Raw genomic sequence first — 19,190 nt, forward strand, 5'->3', positions numbered from 1 at the left:
GTATCTCCCTCTTCTGTTTTGTACTGCAGGGTGGGGTAGGAGGGAATGGGTTGGTCTACCCGCATTCTCACCACAAAGATACCATTTGAAATACCTGGGAAGTAGTTTCTCCATGTGTCCTCCGTAATAGATTCCACTGCTCCAAAATTCGACATGAATCTTTTAATTGCCACTTTGCAAGCAAGTGGAGATAAATCATGTAATTTAACTTTAATATTTCCATTATCTATGTATATAGGGATCTTAATTTAAACGTTGTCACAAACAAGTACGTGTTTTAAGTTGTTCTGCGAAATAAATCTTTTCGCCTGCGCGAATTTATTGAACTGCATGCCTGACGTGCTCATGCTATATGAAGGTGACTTCCGAAAATCGAAGCTGCATTTTCACCTTCAGCAGTTGTTCCACAGCACGCATACTTGGTCTTATGCGAAAGACCTGAAGTCAATGGGCACTGTGTTAGGCTGAATAATCACGGTTTGTTGATGACACTCAGTCATCTTGATAGATCACGCAAGAATAAAAATAACGGTATCCTTTGTAGCGCGCTCCAAACGTACCTACGTATCTGTCTGCTATAACGTTTCCCGGATCACTGAACAAGCGATTTAAGCGCCACCTCTTATGAGGACCGCTTGTCACGTTCAAGGTTGCCCGACAAGAAACCCAACCCCAGGGCGGGTTAGTTTTATTTAAAGTTTGGGGGAAACGAAACGGCAGACGCAAAAGCCGAAGGGTACTCCGTCTCGCGGAACGACACCAAACAATACACAAAGAGCCCGCAACTAATTAACCGAAAATTTGCACCAACTCGTGGTTCTCATCACTGGCAGAGTCCCAAAAACACAACCAAACAATAAGCCAGCTTCTAAAACCAGAGTGGGGACTGTTTTCCCGAGCAGTCCTACCCGGAGTAAACAACCAAAAAAAACTAAAAGGAACGAACGCGAAACATGAGACCCTTCAACGAGACAACTATCGAAATATCACTTCAAATCACTTAAACATTCGTTTAGGGACACACAATCTAATTTTACATTTATTCCAAAACTACACTTATTTTGCTAATCCTACATTTCTAATATCGGTTCAGGGCCCTAGCATGTGCGGGTGGAAATTTCTTTACTAGCTATAATATCTGCCTTTGCCTCAAGCTTTTGCTTACCCTGCGCAGGGAATTTAGGCGTTTACTCACAGTCTATTCGCTGACCATCTGACGCTGCGGCTTTCGATGCGCACTCACACCATCAAGCTTCGACGACTGCTGGTGCCGCGCTGCCTGCTCCAAATACGACGAGGGCCGTTCGGTACTGACGCGGCGGTTTCGCGCTTTCTAGCGCCGACGATGTTGTTGAGGTCCTAGGTGGGATTGATGGTAACTGCTGGTAGTGTCGGACCTCCGGACAGCGTACCAGCAACAAATTACGGATCTACGAGTCCGGCTGACGGCGTTTAGTGATGCCGCATTACGCACGTGGCGACGCTTCTTTGTGCGGGTTTTTACTGCAACGAACGCAATTCCTCAGCAAACGTGGATGCAGAGTGTGGTGGCAGGAGGTGGGATGATCTTTGCTGGCGGTGCGGTAGTAGCTTCGCCAGGCGCAAAATCTGCAATTAAAAGCCGTCGCACGGCTGGCAGACGGTTTGAGCTTGTCGTTTGAAGACCTATTTATTAACCTTTTTTACCTTTTCTTGTTCTCGCACTTGCCCGCAAAGTCTCCGCACATTCAACTTTTCTCCTAACTGCGCTAGCCCTATTAGAATGAAAGTGATATTTTTTTAATTAGCCTAATCTACTGAGCTCTCATGTCGTTAAGACAAACCTCGGAACGAAATCACGATACTACAAGCACACTCTGTCTTCTTCCACTGAACAAATTGAAATGATTGAACAGGGAAACTGTGAATCCTCAGATTAACGAGTTTTGGGTTTTTGAAACCGGAAATTACATTACGAACTCATTTGGTACCGATCGGGATCGAACCACATCTCGTTTCTCCTTTGGTATTTGCATCTAACCATTTCATCCACCCAAATTTTAGTGATCTTCGGGTCCAACAGTTGGGGAAACAAGAACATGACAAATAAGTCGGCACCTCGTATCGCCTGTAAGTTCAACGTCCGCGCTATAGCAAAGAGAAAACGACATGGAGAGAAACGTCGTTTGGCTTGCACGCAAGCAGAACATTTGTTCTAGCCGCCCGGTATTCATTCTTCATCATAGGAGATGGAAGAAGTGAACAACCTATCTTTACAGCAGGGCACGGGAGTTACGGAATAGGAAGCTATTTTAAAATCTGATACACGTGATCGCTACATAACACCCCAGCTTATTTTACGAAAATTTGGTTGAAGGAGTAAAACCAAATTTTCGTAACGGTAAACTGTACAGAAGAACAAGAAAAAAAATTTGAAGACTTACACATTACAAGCAATCACCTTATAACAACTTAAGATTACTATATACAAATATTTACAAAATATTCGGTTCCGGTGGTACGAATTTACTGAATGAGTTTGATATTCCATTCGTTTCCCTGTTGGCGGTTCAAACATCAAACACTCAATCACATAGACATTCCCATAATAGCATTGCATCTAAAATTTCTCAATTCTAGATCAAGCTTATCCCCATACAACACAAACACTAAATCTCAATAACACACACAGGTTCATTCAACTTCGGGACTACTCCAATCTAATGGAAAGGTATCCCTACATTGAAATCACCGCACGGTTTCGCCTTTTGAGAGAACCCCAATATACTTATTGGTCAACACTCTCAATTGGACAAAACGCAAGTAATTCATAATGAATCGATTAACAAGAACAGGCTCATTAGACTTCAGGACTACTCCAATTCAATGGAAAGGTATCCTTCCATCTAATTTACCGCACAGTTTTGTCTTCCGAGAAAACCCCAATATATCTCTTGGTCACAAATCTCCGAAAGACAAAACGCATTAACCCCATATCCGTACCCCTAGCAGTAACTCTAACGCCGAAATGCATCGGCCAGTGAGAAATCTGCCATAATAATTCCCAAAAACTTAATCAATTATTTCAGCTGCGTATGCAACGCCGGAACTTGTCCGACCATATGAATACACACACGCACACTGAAATAACATAAACATTACCCTACTCCCACTTTACATTATGTTTCTCACGCCGAAATATTTCGGCCACACAAAACATAACGAAAGTGTAGGTAAAAAGTTGGCAACCCTATAAAAGCTCCCAAAAATTTCGCTCATAGCACGCACACAATGAACCACCAACACGGTCACGATGAGAAACGTCAAAACAAAAAAGTAAATAGTGGAACGAGATGGTGCAGTTTAGATTTCGTGTTCGTGTTTTTTTTTATAGGTAAATTAACAAATTATTGGGCACTGCCACCCAACAAACGGTGGACGACGGAAAATGGTAAGCTAACATAAAGTTTATTTATATTTTCTAGGTAGCTGCTCTCGAGGATGGACGGGTGTCGACAATGTACCCACCCACAGGAATACTCCTACGATGCAACTGGTTTTGAAGAAACCAGCGGAAATCAAGAAGGGAAGTTGGATTCCGATTGCAGGTGAGTGTTTTGAACAGATTCTAATGTTGGAATGTTTTTTTTTAGGAGCAACCGGACTGGCCCCGGACCAGTTGTGAATGAAGGAGGTGACGTTATACGGTGTCATACACCCCCAAATGTTCCTCAATAACATAAAGAAATAAATAAAAAACATGAAAATAATAAAGCACAAATAAATAAATAAATATCTAAATAAATAACACAAATACTATTTAGGAAATCAATAAATATTACCTACATGCATAAATAAATAAATAATTTAACATTTAATAAACAAAAAAAATGTAAATAAATAAATAAGATTACCATGCACGGAAATAACTAAACTATGCATCAATAAATAACTAACTATATACAAAAAACAACTAACCCTTGTAGTTGTAAGTAGCAGGCAATTTCTTTAATAAATGTTAGGGTTAGGTATTAACATAACTTTAAGACTCGATGTAGTTGCAAAAAAACTAACATCATTTCATCCGAAAGGGAAAATTTTTCAAAAAAAAAAATATATTTTGGGGGAGGGTGGGTGATTGTGATCAGCACAACACCCTATTCGTCTTCTTCTATCGTTCTGGTCCTGAGGAAAGGTCCACGACTTCTCTCTCGACAGGTACGCCCACCTGTTCGAATGAAGTTTCCCTCAGGGAATTCTTTGAAAATTAAGAAACTTTCCTCCTTAGTAATTGCTATGGCCAGCTCGATTGACTTTGGTTTGCTCTTCATCGACCTTGCAGGTGAAGGACATCCGAGTCTTATTGTACGGTCATCGTCCAAGAATCCCCGATCTTGGACTCGCGCTAGGTTTCCCATTACTGGTACTCCTCTTCAACGCCACATTGGCTCGGAGTTTCTGGTTATGGAGATCATTGTTCTAGCTTGCGCCATGAACTCTCTCTGACTTCTGGTCGAGGGGATGGCTATACATGCACTAGCAACTACTACGGGAGAAACGCTTCTTATTTCCTGAATTCAAATTAACTTTCCAACCAGATTTGTAAGGTCTCAAAGAGCCCCCAGTAAATGCAAGTTATTGTGGGGGCGGCAGCTGTTCCAAGAACAGTGCGGAGCCTTACAAACGGTTGAACAGTATTTTCCGCTACCAGAGCTTTCGCATCATGGTGCAATTGTCTCTACTCAAGAAATGAGAGATACATAGCTCGAATTTGTTTCTTTTAATTGGGAGAGAGAGAGGTATTTGGTGGGGCGAGCTTTTTCAGAAATTTACAATGGAATATCCCCATTCGCCTCCCACCTAAATCCTCGAGGTCGTAGCAATGCGCTCCCACTACCCTTCTAACTATTGCAGGCACATATTTCGGTGCTAGCTTAGCGCAAAAACCTTTCCCCTTGTCCGATTGCTCCGTGTTCTTCTTAAGGACCCGCTCTCCCACAGAGTAGGTGGCGCAATAGGCATTCGACCGAAGGTTGTAGTAGGACGAATGCTTCTCATAGGCGGTCTGGAGGTTTTTCCGGACGTCGGCTAACAGCTTCTTTTGTTCCTCATTTCCCAGCAGTCCGTCGTTACTGGTGGGAGAATCTCTAAGCTGGCGATATTCCCGACCATCGGAAATCCGGTTCCTTCCAAACATGACAAAGTATGGGGTGTGACGAGTGGCATCATGAACAGAATTTCGAACCGCGTCGGCTATCTGCTGCAGATTGTTCGTCCATTCTCGGTGATCCTTCCGAATGCAGGCACGAATGGCGGTCGTGATTACTCGGTTTACCCTTTCGGTATCATTAATCTGTGGGTGATAGTTTGGCGTTCTCCAGTGGGTGACGTGATACCTGGTCAAAAGATTTTGGAAGGACTGGGAAACAAACTGCGTTCCATTGTCGGACAGGATTACTTCCGGAACGCCAAACAGCAGAAACAGTGAATTCTCTACGAAGCTAACTAAAGATTCTGCTGTTGCTTGTCGAAAGGGCTGAACGATAACAAACTTGCTGAAAAGATCCGTAACCACCAGCAAGCAGGTGCTCCTGCCCTTTCCCGATGCTGGGAGTGGACCTACATAGTCCATCGCGAGAAACTGCCAAGGATATTGGGCCATTTTTTTCTGTCCGGCCATCGGAGGGGTCGTGTTCTGGTTCGTCGCTTTGCTCATTTGACAGGTCAAGCAGCGCTGACAGAACCGTTTCACCTCGCTACTCATCAGCGGCCAATAATATCGCTCCCTTATGCTGGCCAACGTTTTCTCCGGTCCGAGGTGCGCCCTCTCGTGGGTGGTGCGTACAATATCAGCTCGTTCTGACTTCGGAGGGTAATGTTTCCATTGAAAACGGGCATCCTCTACTTTCCCATCCGCTTTCACGAGCTTAAGGATTTGGCCTCCCACCATGCGAAAGTCAGGAAACTTTGCTGGTTCTTTTCCGATTCTAGCCATAAGTTCTCGGTGATCGCCGTCCTTGACCTGCACGGAGACTGTTTCTATCGACCGCGACAGACAGTCAGCCAGGATATTGCTCCTCCCTTTCCGGTATTCCAGCTCGATGTTATACGACTGGATTTTAAGAGCCCATCGCAATAGCTTCGCATTACCGGACTCCACGCCAATGGTGAAGAGCCACAGTAAGCTGCGGGCATCCGTAACTACCTTAAACCGCATCCCCTCTACGTAGTGTCGAAAGTGCTCTATGGCCAACAACACTCCCAAACACTCCTTCTCAACGCTGGCATACTTTCGCTGGGTACTGCTCAGCTTTTTGCTAAAATAAGCTATGACCTTCTGTTCGCCGTCCTGTTGTTGGACTAGGGCTGCTCCAACCGCATTGTCAGAAGCGTCTGACGCGATGGAAAATGGCAGTGCAAAGTTGGGGTTTCCTAGTATAGGCGCAGATACCAATGCAGCCCTCAACTCTCCAAATGCTGCTTCAGCCGCTTCTGTCCATTGGAATTTGACCCTAGATTTCTTAAGCAAATCCGATATCGGCGCGACGATTCGGCTATAGTCCCGGATGAATCGTTGATAAAAGCCGGCAAGGCCTAACAGCCGACGAATGTCCTTTACATTTCGGGGCCGTGCATAGTCCAGGATCGGCGAGATCCGGCTATTATCGATCGACACGCCTTCCTCCGTAAGTAGGTATCCCAGGTAGGTCACCTGCTTTCTGCAAAAACGGCTTTTATCCAGGGAGATGGTGAGGTTCGCTTTAGATAATCGATCCGCTACAATCCGCAGTAACCGCATATGCTCTGCTAATGTCTCTGTGGCAATAACAATGTCATCCAGGTAGACGAAGACATTGGGCTCGAGATCGAACCCAATCACGCGATCCATCAACCTACACATAGTAAACGGCGCATTCGTGAGCCCAAATGGGCAGACCTTAAATCGGAATAAACCCTGGGGCGTTCTGAAGGCGGTATAATCCCGGCATTCCATTTTCAACGGAATTTGGAAATACGCATCCTTCAGATCTACAACGGAGTAGTACTTGGCCTTTCCCAGACGATGGAAAATCCCTCCCATATTCCGCATTGGATAGGAATCCTTTTTGGTCCAGGCATTGATACGTCGCGAGTCGAGACATACTCTAAGCTTTCCGTTTGCTTTCCGAACGGGAACTAGAGCGCTGGCCCACTCGCTAGTACACTCCTCGATAGCGTCCATCCGTTTATACCTCTCAAGTTCAGCCTCCATCTCGGCCTGCACAGCCGGGGAACAGCGATACAATGGCGTGCGCGTAGGTTTGGCCTCCTCACGTAAAACGATTTCGTGCTGCAATAGCGTGGTCCTTCCCAGTCGATTTTCAGTTGTACATGGAAACAATCTAATTACCTCAGCTAGTTGTTTACGTTCCTCCGTTGTCAATTCGTGCTCGGTTTCGACCGTCTCGGGGGTCGTCTTGGATGCCTCTGGTAACTCCAAAGCTGGAATATCTAGAGTTTCGTCTGGTTCGATTTGCTTCAATGCCGGAAGTGTGGCGATCGGTAATATCGACACCTGCAATGTATCCATCTCAGGGCTTGGTTGACCAGTAGATTCAGCGATATTGACTTGTTCGAAACCATTCTCCCCTAAGACCATCGGTTGAATTCCAAATCTCTTCCAAAAGTCATATCCAAGGATCAAAGCCCGCGACACTTGAGGAACTACCAACGTCGGAAGAATTTTCGTCACTCCCCGAAACCTAATTGGCAGCTGAACGTAACCTAGGCTCTCGTGTACAGTCTTATCCGCAGTTACGATTTTCAGCGGACTCGGTTGCAAGGCTAAACCATTTCGTTCCGCAATGTCCGGAATATTGGTGACGCTAACGCTTGCCCCGGAATCTAAAAGGGCGTCGTAGTTGTTGTCGAAAATCTGCACGGTGACGTGCGGACAACTTTCTGTCTGTACTCTTACCTCACAAACCTTCTGGAAAGGATCTTCAAACGCGAAACTGGGAACATTTGTATCGGTAGGAATGTCATCGTTCCCTCTCTTGCATTCCTGATCTAGTTTCCCGGCACTCTATTAGTGTCCGTCTGACGAGGACGGGGGTGACTCTCGCACGTTGCGGTTGTCTTCCCTGGTGTTCCGCACAAGTAACAGAAGATTCGTTTCTCTTCTCTGCAATGCCTCCAGACATGTCCAGTTTTCCGACAATTCCAACAAAGCGGAACTGGTCTATCTACTCCACTCTCCGGTATCTGGTTGGATTGTTGCGATACGGGTTGATGCCTTTTCCGATCCCTGTCGTACTTCCTATCGAGGGCGTTAAGCTCCTCCGGCTCCGAATAAGAAGAATACGAATCCTCAACCTTTTCTTCGACTTCGATTCGATGAACGTTCGCCGGTCGAGATGGTCCGTCCCGAGCATGGCGGTACGCTGGATCATGAGCATCGATGCGGTAGGCATAGTACTCCAACTTCCGAAGGTCCCTCACGGTTCGGCAGGCCAGCTTGGACCGATAATGGGGACGCATGTTGTCCCATATCACTTCGAACAGTCTTTCTTGGTCCAACGGCCTGGTCAACAACTTATTTAGTCGTTCGATTTCCATTTTGAAAGAAAGGAACGTCTCCTGGCGAAGTTGCTTGCGCTCGTAAATCCTCTGCCGATTTCCTTGATCTTTATTAGGGTTGCCGTACATATATCGTATTTTTTCTTCGAAGTCCTCCCAATTGAGGAACTCGTCCGAATAACATAGATACCAGTCGTAAGCTTCCCCTCTAAGGATCGTGTGGACTCTTTGCAGCAATACATCATCTGCAATTCGATCCATCGTGGCTAGTCGGCGGATTTTATGCAAAAAATCTTCCAGCGAGCGTTGACGGGCATCCCCGCTGAAGGTCAAGTGCCACTTTTCCATGCGACGATCTGCGTTCTGAATCTCCGCATCGCTGATTCGTCGGTGCCTACGTTGCCGAAATTGGCGATGAAATACATCAGGGCCCTCTTCGTCGTCGGAGCTAAGACCGGAACTACGTTCCCAGAAGTTACCCGAATTGCGAAAACCCTGACTCGGTCGGATTCTTTCTCCCTCGTACCCCCTCGGATAATCTGGCAAATTATTTCGTCGTTGTGCTTCATCTCGCTCATAATAGCTCCTCCCGAAATGAAGTCTGGGATAATCGTTTGTTATCGTCAACGGTTGGCTGCTTCTACGTCGGTCCCCTTGATATTGATCCCTCAAGTTGTAGCCTTCGTTGCGAGACCGCTCATCGTAACGGGGTTCCGGCGGATAATCCGATCGCATGGTTATCTCTCCAGCCCTCCCTTCTCGGTGGAAATTTTGGCGGTTAACTTCCAACTGGCTCGTCGCATTCCTACGAGTATTCCCGTTCCCAGAAGAACGCCAATCGAATGTTCCGCCATTTGTGCCGTTTCCAGCCAGAATATTACTAGCTCTGGGTCGATCTGCTAGATGAGATTTTAACAGCTCTCTCTCGAGCTGGGCGATTCGGTCCAACAATACCTTGCTCTGATCACTTACCCCTCCCTCCAGTGCCTGCCCTTGGTTGGACACTGGACTGCCGATATCGTTATTCTCCTCAACCGAATCATCTATACTTTGACCTCCAACCGCCCCAGCCTCGCCTTCTTCAACCCCCTCCTTACCCAATGATTCTCTTCGAGAATCTGCTGCCAACGCCCTACTTTGTTTTTCGTCGGGCCCTTTCCGCCCACTAGACCTGTTCAAAATGCTACGTATATGGTTTGCAAGCTCCCTCCGCATTTGTTCGGATGGCAGATCGGGAGTCTGACATCTCATAACCCTGAGAAGATAATGCTTCAGACGAGAAATGACCCGTTCATCAGGGCCATTATCCAACTTCCTACTCACAGTTTCAACCCTTCCCATAATGTAGTCGTATTCCTGATCTATAGTGTACGGGGACGGATAGTCACGATTCTCACGTACATCTTCGTGAAACAAATTACGAAGCAATCTATATTTGACCTCCGGGTCGCATTTCGTCTCCTCTGCCTTACCCCGAATAACTAATTCGTAGTCCACTTCCTCGTTAGTCAGGTGGTCAGCGTGGGGAAATGGGTTCGTCATATTGAATGACCGTAATAATTTATTAAAAAAAAACCAATTGATGAACACGAAAACAAACCTACAACTATCACTTCACACCAGTTTTCGTACCGTAAATAGGTAGAACTATAAGAAAAAATAATTGGAGAAATATATTACGTATAATACAAGAACAAATAAACCACTAAATGGAGTTTACTATATTCAAAAGAAAGAAATACCATGAACCGAATCGAAGAATAATTACACAAAAAAAAAGATTAGCTTTCCTAAGATTTCCCAATAACGTGGCCCCACGTTGGGCGCCAAAATGTAGCGCGCTCCAAACGTACCTACGTATCTGTCTGCTATAACGTTTCCCGGATCACTGAACAAGCGATTTAAGCGCCACCTCTTATGAGGACCGCTTGTCACGTTCAAGGTTGCCCGACAAGAAACCCAACCCCAGGGCGGGTTAGTTTTATTTAAAGTTTGGGGGAAACGAAACGGCAGACGCAAAAGCCGAAGGGTACTCCGTCTCGCGGAACGACACCAAACAATACACAAAGAGCCCGCAACTAATTAACCGAAAATTTGCACCAACTCGTGGTTCTCATCACTGGCAGAGTCCCAAAAACACAACCAAACAATAAGCCAGCTTCTAAAACCAGAGTGGGGACTGTTTTCCCGAGCAGTCCTACCCGGAGTAAACAACCAAAAAAAACTAAAAGGAACGAACGCGAAACATGAGACCCTTCAACGAGACAACTATCGAAATATCACTTCAAATCACTTAAACATTCGTTTAGGGACACACAATCTAATTTTACATTTATTCCAAAACTACACTTATTTTGCTAATCCTACATTTCTAATATCGGTTCAGGGCCCTAGCATGTGCGGGTGGAAATTTCTTTACTAGCTATAATATCTGCCTTTGCCTCAAGCTTTTGCTTACCCTGCGCAGGGAATTTAGGCGTTTACTCACAGTCTATTCGCTGACCATCTGACGCTGCGGCTTTCGATGCGCACTCACACCATCAAGCTTCGACGACTGCTGGTGCCGCGCTGCCTGCTCCAAATACGACGAGGGCCGTTCGGTACTGACGCGGCGGTTTCGCGCTTTCTAGCGCCGACGATGTTGTTGAGGTCCTAGGTGGGATTGATGGTAACTGCTGGTAGTGTCGGACCTCCGGACAGCGTACCAGCAACAAATTACGGATCTACGAGTCCGGCTGACGGCGTTTAGTGATGCCGCATTACGCACGTGGCGACGCTTCTTTGTGCGGGTTTTTACTGCAACGAACGCAATTCCTCAGCAAACGTGGATGCAGAGTGTGGTGGCAGGAGGTGGGATGATCTTTGCTGGCGGTGCGGTAGTAGCTTCGCCAGGCGCAAAATCTGCAATTAAAAGCCGTCGCACGGCTGGCAGACGGTTTGAGCTTGTCGTTTGAAGACCTATTTATTAACCTTTTTTACCTTTTCTTGTTCTCGCACTTGCCCGCAATGTCTCCGCACATTCAACTTTTCTCCTAACTGCGCTAGCCCTATTAGAATGAAAGTGATATTTTTTTAATTAGCCTAATCTACTGAGCTCTCATGTCGTTAAGACAAACCTCGGAACGAAATCACGATACTACAAGCACACTCTGTCTTCTTCCACTGAACAAATTGAAATGATTGAACAGGGAAACTGTGAATCCTCAGATTAACGAGTTTTGGGTTTTTGAAACCGGAAATTACATTACGAACTCATTTGGTACCGATCGGGATCGAACCACATCTCGTTTCTCCTTTGGTATTTGCATCTAACCATTTCATCCACCCAAATTTTAGTGATCTTCGGGTCCAACAGTTGGGGAAACAAGAACATGACAAATAAGTCGGCACCTCGTATCGCCTGTAAGTTCAACGTCCGCGCTATAGCAAAGAGAAAACGACATGGAGAGAAACGTCGTTTGGCTTGCACGCAAGCAGAACATTTGTTCTAGCCGCCCGGTATTCATTCTTCATCATAGGAGATGGAAGAAGTGAACAACCTATCTTTACAGCAGGGCACGGGAGTTACGGAATAGGAAGCTATTTTAAAATCTGATACACGTGATCGCTACACCTTTGTTCTTCAGGCAAGCACACAAGTAACTGTTTTTTGCGTTCTCTTTGCACTGGCTCGGACAGAAGCATGAGCACACTGAGTATCGTGACCGATGCCTTTGATGGTTGAAAATAGACTGAAGATGGCGGCTGTGTAGCCCCAAGCGCGTTTTTGGAAGGGGTCCGCGGTTGGAAATCTATCTCCCGTAATATTTTACCTAGAGCCAAAAACTAAAGTTTTTCTGAGTTTAAATGTCAATAGCAAGCGACCCACGCAGGTTTTTGTCAATTCAATTCAATTCTTTGGAAATATCGTCGCTGTTTTACTTATGACAAGCGTCATTTAGCACTTTTCGAGAAAAACGATTTTTGAAATTTTAGATTGAGTATCTTAAAATTTACAAAAGTTATAAGCTTTTCGGAGAAGACAATCGATGCTTCTATGCTTTCTGTAGTAATCTCTTGATTTATGTGAAGATCGGTTGACTATATTGACAGCTTTTGCTTTAAATATAGTTCAAAATACAGACACTTTTTACACAGACTTACAGAGAGAGAAACAGCAAAACTAGCAACCATGAATGTAAACTGGCTTCACGAAAGCTCCTATATGCTTTGCATGGGCTTCCTCTTGTACTTCCCCTCTCAAAACCCTTATGCTCGTTTGGCTGAACTTTTTGACACTTCGCTAGTCTGTGTATAAAGTGTCTGTAGTCCAAAGTAGCTCTTATATGTGTCATAAGTGTGTGTTGATGATAAAATGTGTGTGGCGTGTCACAAACATGCAAGATTATGCGTTATAGATCGCTAAGCTCGATATTATACTTTTCCATACAGTAGCAATGATATTGTTAACAGATAACTACACGAAAAAATATTCTTCTTGATAATAACGGAAACGTTTTGTACCCAAGACAAGAACCTAGCTGATGGTTATAGTTATAGTGCTTATATGAATGTCATCAGAGACCTCTATTGGCTATCTACGAACTTTTTGGCTTCAATGTGTACCTGATGCTAGGATTGTTGTCTCGTTTTTTGTTATTAGACCTAATCCGCATATTTCGTGACCATTTCTGTACGATAACCGCAATGGTAGGTGGACCTTAAAAAACTATTCCCTGAAGATTCTTCTTATCGTTTGCATAAACCTATAAACGATAAACCAACGCAGCGTGCAATCATATTGACTATTCTACTTATGGTTAGCGCCACTTCTACCATATACCGAATAGGTTGTTAAGTAACTTTACTATTCAAAAATGTCAATTTTCTCAAACAAATTTGAGGGCATATTATAATAGGTATGGTGAACGTATAATCCAGTTATTCGGTATTATAGCGTATTGGATTATATACAATAAGGTACATTAAGCATTCTACTATGTACAATTTTCAAGCACGCTACAGGATTAGTATAATCTTACGCTATAGTCAAATGTCTTAAAGTTTTTTTGGCCATTTAGCAGATCATGACACAAAATAAACATACCGTACCACAAACAATTCCGTTCATTCAGTGTATTGTGCCAACCGTTAACCATTTATCGAATAGTACAGTTATGGTCCACGGGAGGTACTACTATATGGTTACAACTTGGTGAGTGTGTATAATAAACTACTTTATCGACCTTGTCAAATGCGGATGATGTAAAAAGAACTTTATAAATGTTTATTCTCTTGATACAGCCAAAGTTCAGTTCAAATCTCGCCCCACTCCTTCATCGCCCATTAACTTCTAACTCGACTTCTCAATTCTATCGATTTATGGCATTCTGTGCTTTGACTGCATGGCACAGCTCCGGTTCTCATCCATCCATGTTGTTGACATTTTGTGGTGGTACTGCCGCTTTTACCAATTGAGCTATTTCTGTAATCTTGTGGAAAGATTTTTTTCTTTGTGACTATAGACAAATGATTTTTTAGAAACAGGGTAAATCGGTATGCTGTGTGCTTATCAACTATTAGCGGTTACGAATCACCATGATTACAAGAGCAGAATAATAAGGGACCATATCGCATATGGTAGGAACTTCAATTCTGATTTTCTTTTACCATTATTTAATTGGTTTAGGAGCTTTTCGGTGCGATGAACCGAGGTATCATACATTGATCTAATTTATTAACGCTGCTGGATTAGGCGAATGATAGGATCTAGATGTTACGTTAGTTATTTGAATTGTCCGTCTCTTCTCGTCTTGTTGGTTGTAGTGTAAATACCAGCTAATAGAGTGTACTTACGATGCTAAAAAGACTCCCTTTATACTAATAATACATTCACATTGATCGAGTTGAAAAAAGGTATAAGGTGAGAGAAACAGTTAATCGGAAGTTATTGCCGATAGATTGAAATCTGTGTGTGTTACAGCAAATACGCGCGAGGAATGCATGGCTGTCTAAAATAAAAAAAATTTAGTGTGGCCACCGAGATTGCGGGAGACTATTTTAGAGATTCACTACTAACAATTAAGTAGATAAAAAAGTCGATTTTGCCCACTACACCAGATTAAACCCCCCCCCCCCCTAAAACACATCCAAATGTACAATTCGATTTTTAGAAAGGCAAACCATATACATTGCATGTTTTTGGCGAACGTGTTCTTTACCATGAAAAGATGAAGCTGCTTGTCGCAATGCGCTTGAATATTTCATTTCATACACACTCAATTCGTCTCGGCAATTTCCCAACAGCCGTGTAATCAACAAACTTAGAAACTGATATCTCATTAAAGTGAAATTTGTTAGCTGATTTTCGCTGAAATATTTTCCGAGTATCAGCTTTGAAACGTCACTTTTACTGAAATCTCAGCCAAAAAATGGTTTACTGAGACTTCAGCTGTTGAGATTTCGGCAAAAATGCGAAAAAAGCTGAGATTCGGCAGAAAAAATTAAGTGTGTACCGGGGAGAATCGCGTTGACTAACAATCGGGCCACTATATGAAAGTAAAAAGCTAGTACTTTCAGTATGTTATGATGTTGCTTGCTCATTTTTGCTCCATAACGAGTTATTTAAGGTGGAAGTTACCCCAAAAATATCGGAATATCTTATTAAATTCAACACATAGGAAGTAACTTTGTCGGCAAATATATGTACTTCGATACCGAAAAAAACTTTTTGGAAGACTCCACGGAGAATTTCTAAAAAATTATGATGAAAAAACTAATTTTGGGGGGGTCTCCCATCAAACCTTTTATACCATTGAACGTAGATATACGGTGTCTTCATTTCTTTTGTAGTATCGTTTGCTACAATTTTGCCGAAGACTCAAAGTCTCTATCTTATTTAGTTCAGAAAATAAATTTCGTATATCACTTCTAGGTGAATATATCACTGAACAATATACTCTTGTGGATGCGAAATCACAAGGGCAACAACTTCTCCGAACAAACTATATTTCTAAAGTTAACGGTTCAGGCGCTATCAATTTGGAGCACGAAAACGACGTTTTAAAACACTGTGCATAGGTATTTACAAACCCCCGGAACTATTTTTTTGCATGACAATTGTTCACGTTCTCGTAAACAACGCACACGCAAACATAGATATATACAGCGGTCAGAGGCAAAACTATTGGCAATAAAATTATCGAACAATATACCAACTCTTGCTCCTTACTGTAGGTATATCATAATGTATACGAATTGCATCCAAATAACAAATACAATCAATAATGTCGACTGGTTCACATTTTCACATCCACACCACATCAAAAGTTAAAATCAATCCAAACCAAAACCAACCGAACTCATCGCAAATCATCGTGTCTACATAGCATGCATGCATCGAACCCATCGCATTTGCACACACTCGTTTGTGTATGCAAAGCAGCACAGCAGGATGAAGTACGCACCACAAAACTTGCACACCGCAAGAAAACATGCTGGCAAGTTGTACTGGCCACTGACACCCAAACATTTTACACTCGCTTCAAAGCAGTCCATGTTTATATCCGGTAGTGTTACCTAAAATCTATAGCTTCTTCTTCATACTGCAGCGTCGCATTCACCTCATCCACCAAAATCTCCAAGTAACCCCGCTATTCAGTAGGCGCAAAGACAGTTGAGACCGCCCGTGCTTTGGAAATACTTGCAGAAGCATGCTGTCAAATCTGAAATATGAAGCATGTGTCTCAATAAAACAGAATCATTACCCTAGGTACCTACAATCTGCGGAGAAGATTTTTACATGAGAATTGAACACGTCTTGTCAACTCAACGCACATACAAGCATAAAAATATATTAATTGATCCCGATGAAAACTTACAACCAGTACACGCATGTTGCACCCTGTAATGTTTAACTCAATTCAAATCCTAGCCACCCGAGTGGCAAATTATTGCATGTTCGAATGACCAGATGTCCCAGAAAGTGGCCTGCTTTTTCCAACACAATGATTTTAATTCAAAAATACTCATATTGGGCATACGTTTTGCACAAAACTATAATACGTGATTTTTAGTCGAGATATTTTATCTTCGAATAACGTGAGGAACGTGCCAATGGAGTCTATTTATTTTGATTCTCGTGGTACCTGTTAGGGTGGGGCATTGTTATATGGAAAAACGTAATCATAACCACATCAACCGAGCACAGCCCTTTTTGGTTCCATTTGGGATTCCCAATAACTAAGCAAAATTTGGGGTCGATTGGTTTTGACCCGGCGTAGCGCATTGCGTTTGAAATTTGTATGGAAATTAGTATGGGAAAATCTACTACACAGACTACATTTCTTCCTGCAGTATGCCAACAAATAGATAGAAGTATAGTCCAGGTTATGCTGAACAACTTTGCCGAAGGATGTATGGTGTCAGAATGTCTCTGAAACAAGTTACAGCTGTTCAAAGTTTGATAGATCGAATTAAATACCAAAAATCTTTTTTTTTGCCAACACTGCGGGTGTACCAATAGTATTTCATATAATAAACCAACATAACATCAAATACAAATATTTGATAACATCATATATTTTACCACTTTGGCACTTTTGGATGAATTATTCAAAGGCCATAGCTCAATTTCATGGGCGTAGGTAGTTGCGGAACAGGGCGTATTGAGGGGGGTGATAACATTTTTTTTACTGATAAGTGCAATCATGCAATCACATTCAAAAAAAAAAATTCTGTTTAGATTTTTGTTGACAAAACTTAAGTCCAAATTAAAAAGAATTGTTTATTTGCAATTTGAGTTTTTAACATAAATTTTTGTTTTTGTGAAAAACGACGCAATATTTTTTTCAGTGTTATTTTTGCGCAGGAGTATTCATTCCCTGTAAGTCGTTCTCAAAAAATTTCCCTGTATAAAATACAGTAATCGATCAATTTTTTTTTTTTTGAAATTAATGCACGTGAGGAATTCCACGAAGATCCGTCCGAAAATCTTTAAAATCGTGACCGACCATCTTAGATTCCGATGAAACTTTACATGTTTCACCGTCATGGAATACTAAATATTTTCCACAGGTAATAAAATTATTTTGACTCAAGAGCAACTTTTCAAAAGGGCGTAAACGTTTCTACGTGTATGAATTTCAATTTTTTTTTGTTCGGTTATTGTATTTTATACAGCAAAACTATCCGAGAACGAGTTACAGGGAATGAACACTTCTGGCCGAAAAAAAATATACACTGAAAAAAATGTTGTGTCATTTTAAAAAAAAAAACAAAAATTTAAAATAAAAATTTAAATTGCTAAAAAACCCATTCTTTAATTTTTTTGTATTTTGGAAATAAAAACCTAAAGAGAAAAAAAATATTTTGAATGGGATTGCATGATGGAGAAAAAATCGCTAAAAAGTTTGGCTAACAATAACTTCGTACATGTTTTTAAATTTTATACTAATTGACATACAAAATTGTAATTTTATTACAGAATATAATTCTAAGCAACATTTAAAATCAAAATGCATTTAACAAAAATCTTCCAAAATGCGATAGTTTTCGAGATATTTGAAATTTTGCTCCTTCAAAAACAATTAATTCGTGTAATTATGCTTTTTTTAAAAGTTATTCGCGTTACCTCATCATAAAATGTCAAAATTTTAATGTTTATCGTTTTAAAGACGTGAAAGCAACTTTTTTAGTGTATTTGGATCATGGAGAAGCTTTCAATAAAAAGGTTTTCCTAACAACAACTTTTGACATATTTTTATAATTTATACTATTTGCAGTCAAAAATACAATTTTCTTTTTGAATATGATTTCAAACGCCATTTTAAATCAAAATGCTCTTAACAAAATTTTTCTGAAATGTAGTAGTTCTCGAGATATTTTAACTTTTGTTTTAACAGCGCAATTATTGTTTGTTAATTGTTTTATTACGACCTTTTCATGAGTTATTCGCGTTTTTCCATCAACAATAATAGGTTTTTCAAAAGGCCCGCAAACATTCCTGCAACTTTTCTTTTGACATCAAGGCGATATTGTAAACCATTTGAAAGTTACATGAAAACAACCAAAATATATTTCAAGACCCTATGATGATGATTAAACTATATAGTAGAATCATATTTTGGTTGTTTTCATGTAACTTTCAAATGTTTCACAATATCGCCTTGATGTCAAAGAGAAAGTTACAGGAAATTTTATGGGCCTTTTGAAAAACCTATTATTGTTGATGGAGAAACGTGAATAACTTATGAAAAGGTCATAATAAAACAAAATAATTGTGTTGTTAAAACAAAAGTTAAAATATCTCGTGAACTATTACATTTCAGAAAAAATATTGTTATGAGCATTTTGATTTAAAATGGCGTTTAGAATCATATTCAAAAAGAAAATTGTATTTTTGACTGCAAATAGTATAAATTATAAAAATATGTCAAAAGTTGTTGTTAGGAAAACTTTTTTATTGAAAACTTCTCCATGATCCAAATACACTAAAAAAGTTGCTTTTACGTCTTTAAAACGATAAACATTAATTTATTGTCATTTTATGATAGGGTAAGGCGAATAACTTTTAAAAAGAGCATAATTACACGAATTAATTGTTTTTGATGGAGCAAAATTCCAAATATCTCGAAAACTATCGCATTTTGGAAGATTTTTGTTAAATGCATTTT

The 19,190-nt window shown here is 41.6% G+C and overlaps 2 protein-coding genes across 4 annotated transcripts in view; one reads left to right on the plus strand and one right to left on the minus strand.

Moving 5' to 3' along the window:
- LOC131677903 (carbonic anhydrase-related protein 10) overlaps window positions 1-19,190 on the plus strand; it is a 319,983-nt gene that overhangs the window by 130,010 nt on the left and 170,783 nt on the right. The window lies entirely within an intron of this gene.
- LOC131676016 (uncharacterized) lies at window positions 4,760-10,080 on the minus strand. The gene is made up of 2 exons (XM_058955140.1): window positions 8,209-10,080; window positions 4,760-7,948 (listed from the first exon to the last, which is right to left on the minus strand). Exons 1-2 carry the CDS (start codon window positions 10,078-10,080, stop codon window positions 4,760-4,762), a joined length of 5,061 nt encoding a protein of 1,686 aa, XP_058811123.1.

Source organism: Topomyia yanbarensis, chromosome 1, assembly GCF_030247195.1.
Source record: "Topomyia yanbarensis strain Yona2022 chromosome 1, ASM3024719v1, whole genome shotgun sequence".
NCBI classification, from domain to species: domain Eukaryota; kingdom Metazoa; phylum Arthropoda; class Insecta; order Diptera; family Culicidae; genus Topomyia; species Topomyia yanbarensis.